The sequence below is a fragment of the Tachysurus vachellii genome, chromosome 11, assembly GCF_030014155.1.
Source record: "Tachysurus vachellii isolate PV-2020 chromosome 11, HZAU_Pvac_v1, whole genome shotgun sequence".
In the NCBI taxonomy this organism is placed as follows: domain Eukaryota; kingdom Metazoa; phylum Chordata; class Actinopteri; order Siluriformes; family Bagridae; genus Tachysurus; species Tachysurus vachellii.
Genome location: NC_083470.1, coordinates 18,679,369 through 18,695,863, shown reverse-complemented (window position 1 = coordinate 18,695,863; position 16,495 = coordinate 18,679,369). Strand labels below are relative to the sequence as shown.

At 38.8% G+C, this 16,495-nt stretch overlaps 1 protein-coding gene across 1 annotated transcript; it reads right to left on the bottom strand.

The window, feature by feature from the left end:
• Window positions 1–2,979: 2,979 nt before the first annotated feature.
• Window positions 2,980–16,262, bottom strand: wnt5a (wingless-type MMTV integration site family, member 5a). Its single transcript, XM_060881164.1, has 5 exons — window positions 15,505–16,262; window positions 11,782–11,921; window positions 9,949–10,196; window positions 6,388–6,680; window positions 2,980–3,654 (listed from the first exon to the last, which is right to left on the bottom strand). Exons 2-5 carry the CDS (start codon window positions 11,904–11,906, stop codon window positions 3,196–3,198), a joined length of 1,125 nt encoding a protein of 374 aa, XP_060737147.1. The 5' UTR covers window positions 11,907–11,921; window positions 15,505–16,262; the 3' UTR covers window positions 2,980–3,195.
• Window positions 16,263–16,495: the final 233 nt, after the last annotated feature.

Here is a 16,495-nt window from a genome sequence, read left to right as displayed (position 1 = left end):
TTGGCTACTGTGGGACCATAAGCATGTAAATACTTTGGCCTGGTCTGATGAATTAATTTTTCTTTTACAGTGCTTGGAAGTCAAGGTACTTATGCCCCGCTTACCTGGGGAAGAGAGATGGCACCAGGATGCACTATGGGAAGAAGCCAAGCTGTTGGAGCCAGTGTGATGTTCTGTTCTGTTGGGAAACCTCAAGTCCTGGAATTCTTGTGAATGTTACTTTGACACATACCACCCACCTAAATATCATTGCAAACCAAGTACACCCCTTCATGGCCACATTGCAAAAAATGTTCAGGAATAGTTTGAGTGACATGACAGAGTTCCAGGTCTTGACATGGTCTCCAAATTCTCCAGATCTCACTCCAATTGAGCATCTGTGGAACGTGCTGGACAAACAAGTCTATTCCTTGGAGGCCCCACCTCACAATTTACAGGGCTTAAAGGATCTACTGCTAAAGTCTTGATGCCAGATACAACATGTGCCAGAGTGCAGGCTTCGATAGGTCAGAGTTGTTTTGGACGGCACCCCACCACATCGGACCAACACAATATTAGGCAGGTGGTTTTAATATTATGCATGATCGGTAAACTTTTGGTCAAATATGGTGTACAGTATGTAATGTTTGTCAGGATTATAACATTTCCAAACTGATGATAAATTATTTTCCCATATCAAGAATCCAGTCATCCAAAGAATGGTGTAGGTAGTGTTCATATGACTTTCACTTAAAATATCTGCTGTTTCACCACTCAGTATTAAACAGCACTATGGGCTCTTTCATTTGGCTGCAGATAAACTGGGTGTTAGACATCAAACGCAGGCTCGAGAGGCATCAGATGCCATGCCTGCAGATATTTTCAGATGAGATAAAGCATGGCAGCCTCAGAGCTCAGGGTCCCCTTGATGTCGAGAAAGTGCTCTTAATCTGAGCCCTCCAATCCTTGGCTTGGTTCGCTACACTCTTTATCGCATAAGGCATGAAAGTGGCGGTGGCTTTGAGAAGGCTGCGTGACCAGCTCTGCCACCATGCCAAAGTGTGTGACCCGAGGAAGATTAATGGGAGAAAAGCAAGGGCACCTTTTTCTTACAGTAAATCGGGGTAGGGGAGGTTATAGAAGGTAGATGTTAGTCCTGAATCATAGCATTGTATAGTTCTTAAAGGGAAAGTTACAAAGATGCTTGAGAGTTTCTAAACCCCACTCTTTGTTATATGATTAGTGGAAAACACTAAACAGAGGTTCAGGCACTGAATGAAAGTATAGTTATTACTATTGTATTCCATTATATTTCCTGAACAAACTTCACCCTACACTCTAGATTATAACCCTAGCATTGCTAAATCTAACTTACACATTCACTCTTAAGGTTTTATGTTCTACAGAACGCTGTACCACTAGGCAGCAGAAGAAATAATGATGAGAGAGAGCTGCAATTTTAAATACAAGCAACCTTGAAAGACTTTACAACAAATGACCAGCTTCCTCATTTCTTAAGATTTCTTTTTTTTGTTTTATTTGTTCAAAAGCCTTAATTGGTTTCTTAACTCAGAATCGTTTTCTAAGAACGTACTGCATGTAAAAGTTTCAATGCTCAGGATGACAAAATATAAAAATACAGACATATCTTACCTTATAAATTTCTGTACAAACATAAAAGAACTATGACTTTTTCTCAGAATCCACATACACACACTTTTAAGGTGGCATATGTAGTTGCATAGAATAAGAATACACGACTTAAAAATAGCTGATTCAATGATTCAAAGTTTTGTTTCAGATGTTTGACTTTGTTAATATTTAAAATTTATTAAAGCATATTAACAGTTTGATTTAAAAGAAAAAAATATACATATATAAAAAGTCAGTCACAAGAAATACCTTTTAAAAGCCTCAATGTTTGTCAGCTAATAAATATACTGGTTGAATTTATAATGAATTATAGTAGTAATGATAAAATGAAATAATGAATAACTAGTGGTAACTGTATAGTAGTTAAATGAAAGTTTATGAAAAGAAATCCCAAAATGATATTTCGATTTTTGATTAAAAAGGCAAGATTGTCAGATGGACATAGGTGCCAACGTTGATGTGCCTTTAAAAAAAAAAAAAAAAGTGTAAAGAACTGAAGTGTATTTAAGATTTTAAACAGGTAAGTGTTAGCCATTTCCCAGTGTCAATCCCTTATCACAAAGTCAGCACCACCATTGTGCATAGTTCACACTCTAAACAAAGCCTATATTTTTCATACTGAACCATGTAAGACACCCAGCTTCCAAAAGTGCTTTTCATCCCGAAACCTATGGCCTGTTTTGTGTACATGGCTCAAGAGGCAGCACCTTCACCAGATGTGCCATTAGAAAACAGGTGCATAGAGCTTAAAGTGTGAGTGACATGTCATGCAGGCTGCTTTTGTCAGACAGCTACAAGCGCATGGTCACTCAGTGCAGAAATCTGTGTAAAAGATACATGTAATAGTTCCCATGCAACACTTAGAGTTACGCACTGGAGCTGAAATATGAAGCAGTTCTTTACGCCAGGTTAATGCAAAGACTCACTGATCTAGAACAGAGTGTAGCTTGTGAGAGCTTAAGTGTGCTTGGGTTTAAGACACATCAGTCAGCTTATCCATGCAGCACACAATAACCATGATATATCCACTCTTAGTGATATACAAACCCAGGCAGACAGTGGTTGAGACTGAAACGAAACACTACGGCACCGCATTACTCAAGTCACTCGGTGCGGTTGAGTAAAATGCCAGTGCGGCACTTGAACCTCTTAAAGGGCCAAAATGAACCGATTTACCCTTTTGTGGATAATCGGGAAGGTTTTGCTTTTGTCCGGGTAGTCGGATTGCACTCACTGTGACAAATTCCACTTTAACAAAAACAGGGAGGGGACAAAAAAAAAATGACAGAAAATAAATACTCTTTGTTTCATTAATCTTCTTGTACCTATTGCTTTGAGAATGTAAAAAAAAAAAAAAAAAAAATACACACAAAGATGTCAGTCTTTTCTGAAACAGTATAATTGTTTTGACTCTATAAATATAATTTATATAGTTGTTTTTTTTAGTTAACTTTCCATTGCCCAACTTTCCCAAAGGTTCTCTGGTCTTCTTTCGGAAAAGGAATCCTACTTGCACACAACTCTTTCTGAAAAACCTAAAAATAAAATACAATTGGGAGCGTGCTACTTGCACACAAACTGATCGACGACCCTTGTGCAGCGCTTGCACTTGACATAGCAGCACCAGTGAAACTTGCAATGGCAGCGTTCAACTAGCGTGGCCTTGAACTGGTCGTAGCCACGGCCGCAGCACATGAGCGCGCAACCGTCCATGCCCTCCGAGGTCTTATTGCAGAGACGCCCTTGCGTGCCCAGCGAGCCCGTGCTGTGGTTCTGCACGCAGTAGTCTGGGCTCGGCTCCACATACACCAGGTCGTGGTTGGTGGGAGAGTTGAATTTGGAGTGCACCTGCACCAGCTTGCCACGTGTGTTAATCTTCATAGCCACTGCGCTGTCGTACTTCTCTTTTAGCGCATCTCCCACTTTGCGGAAGTCAGCCAGCTGCAGCCAACAGGTCTTTAGGCTACATGAACCTGAAACGCCATGACACTTGCACGAAACGTGAGCCAGGTCAGATACCATCTGAGGAAGAAAATAAAGAAATTTAAAAACCACCTCAAAAACAAGAAATCTTTATTTGTAGCAAACAATGACATTTTGTTTCAAGGAATCCCAGGCACATAAAATCAACATAAAAAAAATAGGTTTCCCAGGTACCGGAAACTATTTAAAAAAATCTATGTAAATTAACTAAAGACATTTAAGGTTATTTTAAAAAAAGAAAGCAAACTTAAAAGTAAATCTTACTTTAAGTAAAATCACTCACTAAAAATCAAATCTGTTAAAAATGAAATAATAAAACTTAAAAAAAATAAATTAATTAATGGGTGAAAACCTTTGTTTTTTTTTTTTATTTTTTTTTTTTTTTAATCACATTTAAGTGAAAAGGAGGCCAGAAATTAGTCAACATTTAAAACACTTAACTTAAAAAAATTCTATAATTATATAAAAAAGTCTACTTTATATGAAATTTGTTTTTGCTTTAATGAAAAGTTTTTTCTTTCAGTTGATTGGTTTACACTTTAAATTACTTCTTTCCAGTCAGTATTTTAGTATTTAAAAGTATTTTAGGTGCCTTGAGCTTCAGAGCCATGGGAAATAACAATTAGATCAACTTTGGCATAATAGCTGCTTGTCAGCGTTCAAGTCCTCCGAAATGTGTCATGTGTGATTAACCAAGTTATGTGCCAAAGCAGTACAGCGTAGTTTTCCACCATTTTTCACTCATTGCTGGCTATTATTATACGCTCATTTTAATAATCCGCATTTGACTGCAAAACATGAATCGGTCTTTTTCAATCTGGATTTTTTTGGGGCCTAGAGGAAAATTATTGGTCTTTTGACAACTTGCACTGCAAACCCGAGAAGTGAGAGAGGAAAAAAAAAACATCTACAATGATATCTGTACATGGTTCTCTTCATCGAGTTGGAACACAGCTTAGCCTAATCCAGTCGGTGAGAACTGAGCTTGCAGATTTTTTCTTGAGAACATTTGTAATTGAGACGTTTACCTGCCTCAGGTAGTGCGCATGAATAAATACAGAGGTCAAGATGGGATGAAGTCAGTGCTTCAGAGACGGGCAGATCAAAGGGCGGTTCTTGACATGCAGCAGGCCGGAGCAAGCTGTTACCCAGATGAGAGCTTGACGTGCGTTCTTATTACTCTTCGACTCTCACGTTCAGCTGTATTTCAACTGTATAACTGCTGACATGGAACCTTGGCTTTTGCAGAAACAGTTTATTTAATCTATCTGCAGGTTGTACTTGTTGCTTATAACCAACATACTGCAGTATTTTGTTGTTATTCCTAAATATTTAATTAGTGGTCTATTCGTTCAATCACGCACACTCAGTTTCTGTAAATAAACATGTGAGTGGATGGAGAATCAAAGCCTTCATGAAAATAACGCCTGTATGCTTCAATATCATAATAAAGTATTGAAGCTGATTCTTATTTCTTCCAACATCATGGAAGTTCACACTGCTAGTCAAATCAATCTACGCTTTCTTACTCTCTCTTATAAAAATTACAAATCAGCCAAATTGAAGACTATTAAACCTTTTCTAGACATATTTGTCCATTAAACACTTAAGCTTTAAAATGTTCTTTCTCTGTTGGCAGAGAGAATGAAGAGAAGCTTATTCCTGCAGGCCATTCAGTGCCTCGATCAGGACAACACTCAGAACCTGGACTTTTCTGGACTCAACACGCACCACCTCTAGCAGATTTATTTATTTATTTATTTATTTATTTAATTAATTATTTATTTATGCACATGACATATTGTGCTAAAAGAAATACATCTGTACTTTAGTTATAATATATATTTTTTTAATTACAATTAACATATTTACCCTGTAATTTTATGTATTTGTTTTATTCCTTATTTATTCTTAGAAATTCTATTTTGAAGACACGGACAGTTGAAAAGGCATCTTGTTGTACTGTGTACGGAATTTGAGATCTTTTTGCTCCTCAAAATAATCTATCAGTAAAACTATATATGCTTTTTAACTTAACTTAGCAACTAGGTCTAGAAGTAACTTAAGTAAGTAATCGAATAATAAGTAACATGGATACATGCGACTAGCTTCAAAATATTTTAACTTGGTAAGACGTCATTCGTTGCAGCGTTAGCTTCCAAATGTGTTCAGATATAAATTATTTGGTCCATTTGAATTAAACCCCTGCAGCATTTTCCCCATTTACTCAAATCGTGCTCCAGTGCAAGTCAAAAATAATAATAAATTACTGCTACTACACTGAGCTGTAATGCTGCAGAATTGCCATGTGTTCCAGATTACTGAATAATGAACAAAAAGAGAGATTAACTGCTAATTATTTAGAATTTATTATGTTATATCATTAAATATTCATTTAGCATGACCTAGCATATCATAGCATAGAGCACTCTGTGTTCTTCATGCCTGGGAGATGTTTGAGTTCTTGCTCAATTGGCAAACCTTTGTTTGTCTGCGTATTTCTGACCAGGGAATGAAAAGAGTATAAGGAGTACATATTCAGCTGTATGTGCACCTCAGCCAAAGTGTGTGTTTTTTTCCCTTTCCTTTGGGGTCATTTAATTTTGTGCAGGGTGCAACCAAACCAAACAAACGCTCTGATTCAGACTCGGATGGACTAACAGGTGTGAAAGTGAGCTTTTTATGTTTGAGCATTACAAACATACTTGACCAGCGACCTTATAGTGAGGAAAAAAACAAAAAAAAAAAAACAAAAAACAAAAACAAGCTCACCCTCCGCCCTGCTTCGTTGTTATGGAGGTTCATCATGAGTCGTGCGCTTTCCATGGAGGCTTTCTCATAGGTTTTTTCTCGTTCACGGGCATCCACAAACTCCTTGCTGAAGCGGTAGCCATAGTTGAGGTTGTCTCCACAGCCTCCCCAAAGCCAGTCTCGTGGAAGGTCTTTGGGCCGAGCCGCCCTGCTGCAGCCACAGCTTGACAGCTCACCCTCCCTGCATGCTCGACTCACTGCATTCACAACGCCCGCTGCGCTGATTGCGTATGTAAACGCTGCCTCGCGGCTTCCTGCACAAACAAATCGGAAGAATTGGGATCAGAAATACTGGAGAAACACAACAGTGCCATCAAATATTACATACATACTCTCCTAGTGGTGATGCTTAGCGTGAGACATTTAATGCTTATAATAGAAACCTTCTTGAATTTGTATACTACAATCATGAGATTGAGAAGTCAGTCGTTAAAGATGTATTATTTCATTTAAATGTATGATTTACCCATTTTGTTTAAGTAAATAAACGTAAATAAAATTGTGTGTAGTCAAACATTGAATTGGAATCATGTTTCAGATTTTTCACATTGTTTTCTGCATCTGACGGAGTATAAGACAGATGGAGATGTACAGTATATCGTTTTCGTGTCTCGGTCATGTCTTGAGTGCTCTATAGCACTTGTGGGTAAAGTACTCAGGCTCCATCTTCCAGAGGGCTCCATTTGGCATGGACGAGGTTGGTGAATGAATGGATCTTTTCTACTGATTGCCTATATAAATATATATAGATACACACACTGAGCACATTATTAGGAACATTACACTAATTCAATATTGGGTAGGTCCACACTTTGCACTGAAAAATAGCTTCATTCTTTTTTTCTACATTCTGAAATACTTTTCTGCTCACCACAAGTGTACAGAGTGGTTATCTGAGTCACTGTTCGCTTGACCCAGTCTGGACGTCTCTCATCGGCAAGGCGTTTCTGTCTGCGGACCTGCCGCTGGCTGGCTGTTTTTTTCTTTATTGCACTATTCTGAGTAAACTCTAGAGACCGTTGTGTGTGAAAATCCCAAGAGATCAGCAGTTTCTGAAATACTTAAACCAGCCCATCTGGCACCAACTACCGTGCCACGGTTAAAATCACAGAGATTTGATTTTTTAGCATTCTGATAGATTATGTAAATGCTACCCGAAGTTGTTGGCCCTTATCTGCATGACTGTATGCACTGCACAACTGTCACACGATTGGCTGAGTAGATAATTGCATGAAGGTGTAGGTGTAGAGGTATTCCTAATAAAGTGCTCAGTGAATGTGTACATGTGGGCAGAAAGCTGATTCAGAAACATGACAACGCCCCCTGCTGGTGGACAGACCTACCAGGAATTCAGCAGCTCTGGCCGCCTGAAAGGGCCCTCGGTTTGCAGGGCGGCCCTCGAATAACCTGACCCGCAACTGTTCAGAGGCAATTTTCATATTACGCCTGAGGGATATCCAAAAGACCACAGACTTTCCAGCGTTAAAAGGTATACTCTATGTGAAGTTGACTATTCCCATCAGTGAGTCTCCATTACTTCAGAAGACCTCATAATAGCCTATTAAAAGCAGTAGGGTTTTTCACGGACGTGGGATTTAAAATGTAATGAAATACTGGAGCTTTAGGGAGTTTTCTGTCACCGAAGTAAAGACACCATTCCATCTAAAACAATGCAGGTGATGAAATAAATGCGTGTAAGATTTAAAAAAAAAAAAAAAAAAAGTGAGACGGGACGGAATGAAAGTTTAAATGTGATCCAGATGGAAAGGTTCTTAAAGAAGGTTTGGAGTGCAGAGGGAAGGTTACTACTTTCTTTTTCGGATATTTTAGAAAGGTTTAGAGAAGATAGCTGAGCTGGTGATAGACATACTGTCCTCATGATACCTCCCTCTCTCCCTCTAAACTAGTTTTCCATCCCTCCAGTGACCCAAGCTGTCCTCCTCTCCATAATCTCCGGGACAAGCGTAGATGGACGAGGTGATCGGAGCGTCTTGGTTCTGCCAGGTCAGCGCTGGATTTCCATTATTTGCCTTTCGATAAAGATGTGTTAAAGTGTATTTATATAACTGGCCACGTCAGGCTTGACCCTAAAGCGAACAGTAGGGTGAACGTACTGTAGAAGCAGAACCTTTCTTGAGTGGGAATGGACAGCTACTTAGAATTTCATGTAAAAGTGGGACAAAATATGAAGCACTTGGTTAGAATGCCAAGAAGAGCAAATTATGCAAGGAAGCAAATAAAACTAGTAATGAACTAAATCCAAACATTACATTCATGCAGAACAACCATGACCTAAAGATAATACAGTGTAAAATTTTCAATTTGCTTCCTATACCCTGAACATTCTAGTTGATTATGTCCTCGAAGATTAGTAAATATCTGTGCAGGTTTGTTTAAGACTAGCAAACCATAGTCTTAATAGCGCCATGCAATAACGATAACATTCGTTAATTGCCATACATATATAAATCACTCCACCCGTCCTCAGCCAGCCCGTCCAGCAACCAGATATATTCCAAGGCTTAATATTTGAACCTAATCTGTTCAAGTCAGATCAAGAGTCAAGCTTGCCTGATAAAGGACATTTCCAATATTAATTTATTCAAAAATATTGCATCGATTGATAAGAGGGTAGACTAAGCCAGACTGAACATGATTTGATCATTAATGCATTATCATCAGGGAAAGGAAAATCGAAAGCTATCATCTTTGCTCTCTTTATATTAGCATGCCTCAGAGAAAGGCTTGGTCAGTGTTGAGCGCAGTCCGGCATAAATTTAGGCTAAATGCAATTATTCACCATTTGTAATGTTCGGTTGCTAGCCATTTGGAGGCAGCATCCATTCTGATTCATTCACAGACGTCATCGTAGAAACATTTCGGCTCAACCACTGCTGTTAAAAATGGCCTACCACGTGCACGCTCCTTGCATTAAGTATCCATTACCCCATTGCCTAAACAAGGAAAGATCACTATACTGCCAAAACAAAACCAATAATCTAAAAAAATACAATTCTAAAAAATAATAAAAGAAAAAATAAGATAAGGACAGTTTGTTTTTCCGCAAAACACATTAAAACTTCAAACAAATCTTATTGCGTTAATACTTTAATTATTATTAATTATTAAATATTACTTATAATTCTTATTTACTGCCTATGGGTTTTATCAGCTCTTTGGTTTTCAGTCATTAATCACAATCTGTATAGCCAAAAAAGCATGCTGTACATTCGAATGCAGGATCGTGCCAGACCTCTAGTCTGGAACTGGGAAGTTTTGAATTTTCTTGCTGGAGCTTGCACCTAATATATCTACGTTACGTAGGTGCCAGCCAAAGATGTGGTTTTGGATTTAGATCGATGATGTACAGAATGTGTAGTGTCTCTTTAGCAATATGAATGTAATAAAGAACACTGAGAAAAACAAGCTACTGGAAATTGTGTGCGGTTCTTAGGCTGTGTCACCTATAGAACATATAAGGGTGGTTGGCATTCTGATCAAGGGAAAACTTGACAGACTTACCGATCTGCATGACACGGCCAAACACTGAGGAGTTATCCACTGTGCTGCAGTTCCAGCGGCGATGGCGGAACTGGTACTGGCACTCACGGATCCCGGTCTTAGCGCCCTCGCCGATGTACTGCATGTGATCCTGGTACAGCTGGCACAGCTTTTTCTGGCCTTTGGACAAGCCTACCAACTGACTGCACAGCGGCTGTGCGCCTATGATATAAGCCTCGGGAATCAGCAGTGGATTCATAGCCAGAGACCTGCGACACGCATACAAACACAAGCACGTTCAATTAGTCCACTAGGAAATCTGATACGCTGTGGAAATTATACAAGGGGAAAGCTGAGTGACCCCAACAATTCTCGTCTTGTACAAAGTAAATCATTAGCACGTGTGGCTGCTCGCAGGATAGAGCTGGGAGTCTCATTCTCTTAAAAAGACAGCTCGAAATTAGACGCGAGCAGAGAGAAGAGCAGCATCATCTACGTTACAGGAACCTCTTATACAGGAGAGTTTGTCTTGTGTAGGTTTGGCTCTGGAAACTGGAGTTTAGGATTAAGAGAAGAGAAAAGGCCTTGTGTGTAGCTGATTAAAAAAAAAAAAAGCTGGAGCAATCTTTGAAATTCAAAGATAAACCCTAGGATTGAGACTACAGTTCAGATAACAGCTATACTGTATATAGCGGCCGTGTGTATACTCCAGGAGAAGTACTGGGATAACATTACTGGGAATGGAGAGATTCCTGTTTTGTGCACTACTAAGTTATGTCCGACCCAATCAGCTGAGTTCGGCTGAAGAGACACAGTGGCAAGCATCAAATGCGGTAAAAGTAAACAGGCAGAAAATCGCAATGAAATCAGACCTTCCATCTTGGAAAGGGCAGTCTGTTTCAAATACAACTCCTTCATTTTCTTCCAGCGAATCAAACAATTAAACATGTTACGAGACAGGATTTATTGCCGTCTTCCTTTGTGTATGGAGCGTGCAAACCAAGCAGACTCGCTCCATTCAAGCTCACAAATGAAACTTTACCAGATTCAGGCGTCATTGTGGAACTTATGAGGGCTGGAGATTAAAACAGTCAAACCAAGGAGGTAACATCTTAAACTGTAATTTCCTGAATATTCCATTCTGGATGGGGCTATAGCACTGTTTGTTTTTCTGTTAGTAAAAAGTATCACAGGTTTGATACTGAAAACTACAGATACACACGGAGCAAAATTAAATCTGGTAATCAGCTGCTCAGTTTAATCAGTCTTCTGTATTCATTTTGCATTTGTCCTATACTTGCTCTAGCACTGACCGATTTTGTGTTTTTCTATTAATGGAAATCGGATGGACAAGCCCATAGAAACTCACACACACTCGCTGAAATACACAATCCTACACAGTTCGTGCCTGTGCATATTTGGAAATTCATTGCAAAACCACAGCATTCTATGTTTTATATAATATTCATCATTTTGGTTTGGCAATTCAAGGGAAAAGAAAATAAAGGGTGGGGGGGGGGGTGTAGGGGGTGTCAGAACTGAGCAAAGGCGTATGTGCTAAAGTCAGCATGTATTCCCCCCCTTTATTTTAGAACGTGGTGGACACAAAAGACGGAATCAGGCTGTCTTCAGCCACAATATACAAGAAGAAAGATGAAGATGATGATGGAGAGAGGTTGGGAGGAAAAAAGAGAGAGGGAAGAAGAACAAGGAAAGAAGGCAAATTAGTTGTCTCTTTCTTGCTGATCCATTACCCACGCTTCATCTTGCCAACCTCACAATCCACCATTCTCTTGCTCTTTTGCGCACACAGCTGTGTTTGTCCTAGACAGTGTATATATTGTGGATACATACCACCACGAGGTAGCCTCCACCACTACTTGCATAAAGAAAGCCAGGAAAGTGATGGCAACCACTCCATGTCGCGTGTCCATGGCTCTGACCCAGCCTGAGGAAGATGGCCTGTTCATGAACAGCATCCTGAAAGAACAGCTCTGGAAAGAACAAATAAAACTGGTTGTTGAGGGATAACAAGACAGCACTTAGTTAGTGTGTAATACATTACCATCTGACAACAACAGCTCTGTATGTTTTGGTTGATACCCATGAACATGTTAGCATCCATTCATCATTTAAATGCATCTTGCTAGCTTTCAAACGTCTCTACATGCTCTTTCAACAGTGTCTGATTCAGCAGCTTAAAGCTTTCACAATACCTGACAATCACCTATGATGAAGAACTAACTGACAGATGCACAGCCATGAAAAAAAAGAAAAAGGGAAAAAAAAATCAATAAATGCATTATTTAGCCTCCTTTTCAGTGTGCAAGCTGCTGTCCAAGATGAATCCACAAGCAAATTTAAACAGCCCTCTCTCGGTTTTCACCGTTAGTATTTCTAAATTAACAACAAATCCGACTGGCCAACCCAACCAGAGTACAAAGAATGTGGAAGATATCTGATATTTTGTACAAATACAAGCCTTGTGTCATTTTTTTTATTATTTTTTGAGTGACCTAGATGAACAGCTGGGTTTATTTCCACAGTGAAACTTTGAGAAAACGCTTTTTGAGGTTTAACATATTTGTCCAGATCCAAAAACATCGCTCAGCGAATGGTGAAAGGTAACAGGAATTTTTGGTCAGTCTAATATTAAAGTCCAACCTATGTAAAGATTTCGTTAAGGGACCGTAGTGGAAATTTTTACCTTAGAGAGTATTTTAATTTATAGTAATCTACATTGACCAGGGTCAGACAGCAGGCCTGTACTGTTGCCTGCTCTGAAGGGAGCAACTTAAAATAAATAACAAATTATTTCCTTTCCAAGTCCGTTAAAATGGGTTCAGCTCAGCAACTTTAGTGGAAGATGGACTTCTGTGTTTTGTCTTTTCAAAATTAAAATATATCAGCTACTTGTCTATATGAAAGCATCCTTGTGCTTGACCTGTTATTTTTAAAGGTTGGCCTGTAGACTGCTTTATTGAACAATGTTAGGATTCCTCACAATAAACACCATGCACAATGACTGAACAATATTTATTTTTTTCTTATATCATAGTTTTATTTATGACAGAGCCTCGATTACATATTGTCTCCTGGGACACTGTAAAGGATATCCTGTGGGTATCATCAACCTATGACAAACGGTGCAGTGCCACTTGTAAGAAAATTACCACACGACATTTTATCACACGTTCTCACGTTTAAACGTAATGACGTAAAGCGCACATTTAAGCAGTGGCAAATGACGTGGAAAACAAACAAACGGTGCGTTATTTTATTCTGGCCTAGATTGAGATTCACGCCACCAGATTCGGCATGAAAATTTTTTTATACATAAACTAAAATCATAAATATTTAACATTTTATCAAATAAATATGAATAAATAGATATTTACCTGACTGTATACGTGGATATTAAGGCAGAGTGTTTTTTTTTTTTTATTTTGTTTGTTTGTTTGTTTTATTAGCACGGCTTCGGTCTAAATGGTTTCAATTAACTAGCTGGCGTCGCATGGAATTAGCACTATTAAGAGAAATCAAATAAAATCTTCGAACTTGTATAAAACGACGCACCAACCGCAGTCAAACTTCCACGGAAACTTTTGAAAACGAATACTAGGAAATTTGTTGATTTTTTTTTCTTTACCCAACCTTGATAGACTGCGTTCCTTTGCGCCTAAGCGTTTCAGTCTATTTAACATTCACTCAAACCGGTTAAAGATGGAGGGAATCGTTTAAAATTGAATGTTTATGCCATTCCACCCTACAAAAAAAAGCCCTTAAAACAGGTTGAAGTTTTTCCAGGAGTCTTTTTTTAGAACCCAGTTCTGATTTTGGAAGCATTTCTAGTGAGACTCATTTGTCATGGTTTACATTTTGCAGTTGAGGACGAAAGGAGGCCCCGTTAATAGTCATTAAACTGTGCGCCAAGTTCACCGTCACTGCGCCGAACATGTGGTTTTATTTTAGCAGTTTTAACCCCGTTGATGGGATAGTTAGAGTGTGTTTTTATTGAAAAGAGAGAGGCCGAAATAGCCACCGAATGTAAGTATTTATTAAAACGTTTTGCTGAAGTTTGTCTTGATAAAAATCCAATCCCTAAACGGCTTCCTTAAAATCCCACCGTTCTCCTTTTAATAATAATAATAATAATAATAATAGGTAATAATAATAATAATAATAATAATAATAATAATAATAATAAAGCATAATAATAATAATATCAACACGATCAAAATGTAAAAAAAAAGTGTATTCACGTACAAAAGAGTACAAAATGTATGATTTATCTTTACATCGAAATGAGCTGGATTAAAGATTAGGCATATTATGACAGGGTATGTAGGATAAAGTAGTACCGAATTTCATGTGTTATGACTTCTGACACCTGCTTTTTTATTTTATTTTTTTTTTTGCTGTTAACAAAAAAAAAAAAAAAACGCTGAATGTTTTTCGTGTGAGAGGAAAAAACAGATTGTTTACGACGGTTTCAAAATAAATCCTATTACTCATATTAGACATTAGGGGTGATATTAATGTATAAACAGTCCTGAAACTAGTCAGATTTAGGAAATGACTTTTCTGTACTGTGACAAAAACGATGCTGTTCCTTCGTGCATGTCAACATTTCTGAATACCAGTGGCCTCTTAAATTAGCCCAGCAGCCTGAAACCTAGTTACAAAAAAATGCTACGGATTATTTTAAGACCCGAAACTATCATTACGTTATTTACACCCGCATCTTCTCCGGGATTAGTCACTAATCTCACTTTTCCTTTTGTTAAATAAAATCACTAGTGTAATACATGGGGATAGGAAATATAAGTATTCAACAGAACAAAATATGTATCACCTGCGTCTAATATTAAAAAGGATAATAATAAAACAGAAAAAAGACGTAGCATGTTCATTTTATTTTGGAATACATTTATAAGTAGCAGCAAATCGACTAACTGTGTATTTAATTGGCTGCGTTACGGTGCCCTACTTCGCATCAATAATGCGCATCAAAGGGCGCATAAAAAAATAGTTTCCACACGTAATGCGCAATTGTTTGAATTAAAACTGTCAAGACTCGAATATGCGACAAAAGCACATATAACATTGCGGCCACTAGGGGGAGCCAGCTACAACAAAATAGAGGTGCAAATAGTTCTTTCAATTAACGCACATAACCTTCAGCTACCTTTTTTTTAGTCTCATAAGTAGTAAAAAAAAAAAAAAAAGATTCATCGAATGCATTTAAGAGTACTGTAAGTGCACAGTCTGATCACATAAATACTCAAAACTGTATTCCTTCAAATCATGGACCACACGGCAACTTTCTAGGTTATTCTACTACGGACACAATGTGCGCGCGCGCACGCACACACACACACATACGCACGCACACACACTCTCTCTCTGTGTGTGTGTATATATATATATATATATATATATATATATATATATATATATATATATATATATATATATATATATACACACACACACACACAGAGAGAGAGAGAGAGAGAGAGAGAGAGAGAGAGAGAGAGAGAGAGAGAGAGATTTTGAGAGTTTATACAAACTTACAATGAAGTGGTTTGTGCTGGTTGAGCCTCTTGGAATTGATGGAATTGGAATCAAAAATCCGAAGCAAATCCGACTTATATTTATCCGACTTCCTCAAGTTCTATTTGAACCCAAAACAGTCTGAATCCAGCGTGGTAAAAGAGCAGGAGAGGTGCTGCTGGTAGATGGGCATGTAGTGTTTGGGAATAGGGACAGGGTGCAGTTCAGACTACAGTCAGCTAAAGCAATCCGAATAATTAGTGCCTTTTTTACGGAGGCGTGTGTAGGACGTTGCGGAAACACTTATTACCGACACATACATTCACTAGAAAGCATTAATGCCGCGGTGGAACGCGTCTTCTCGTCCTCAGAAGTTCCCATGTACGAATTTCACAGGAGATCCTGCATGTTTCAGAGCCTACTGAACACAAGCGACACGCAGATTAATCCCAAAAGCAGGCGCTGATTTGTGTTGTGTTGTGTTGTGTTGTGCTCTAAGTATTAATATCCACACGGTGACACGCGGCTTCTACTGGACTCTCCATTCCAACCGAAGCGTCAAACTCTCCATGATCATCGTGTCTTTAGAAATATGCAATCGCTTTCCCAAAAGTCAGGCAGCTGGAACAAACAAAATCGGAGAAGCAACAGAAGAGTTTTTGTAACCCTTTAAAAAAGTTTATGTCCAGACCGGAGGCGACGCTCTGACCTGCTACAAGCGCTGAAATGATGTGAACAGAAACTGGCGCTGCTCTTCAACTCTGTCACCTGCTCTCTCTCTCTCTCTCTCTCTCTCTCTCTCTCTCTCTCTCTCTCTCTCTCTCTGTTTCTCTCTCTCTGTTTCTCTCTGTGCATCTCTCTCTCTCTCTCTCTCTCTCTCTCTCGCGCTCTCTCTGCCCCCCTTCACCCCGCCACTCGCCCCCGCTAAATCCCGCTACTGATGCGCACAAAAAATCATCGAGCTTCTGCGCATGCGCCAAGGTCCCGCTCAAACTTCCTCGGCTCGTGTAAA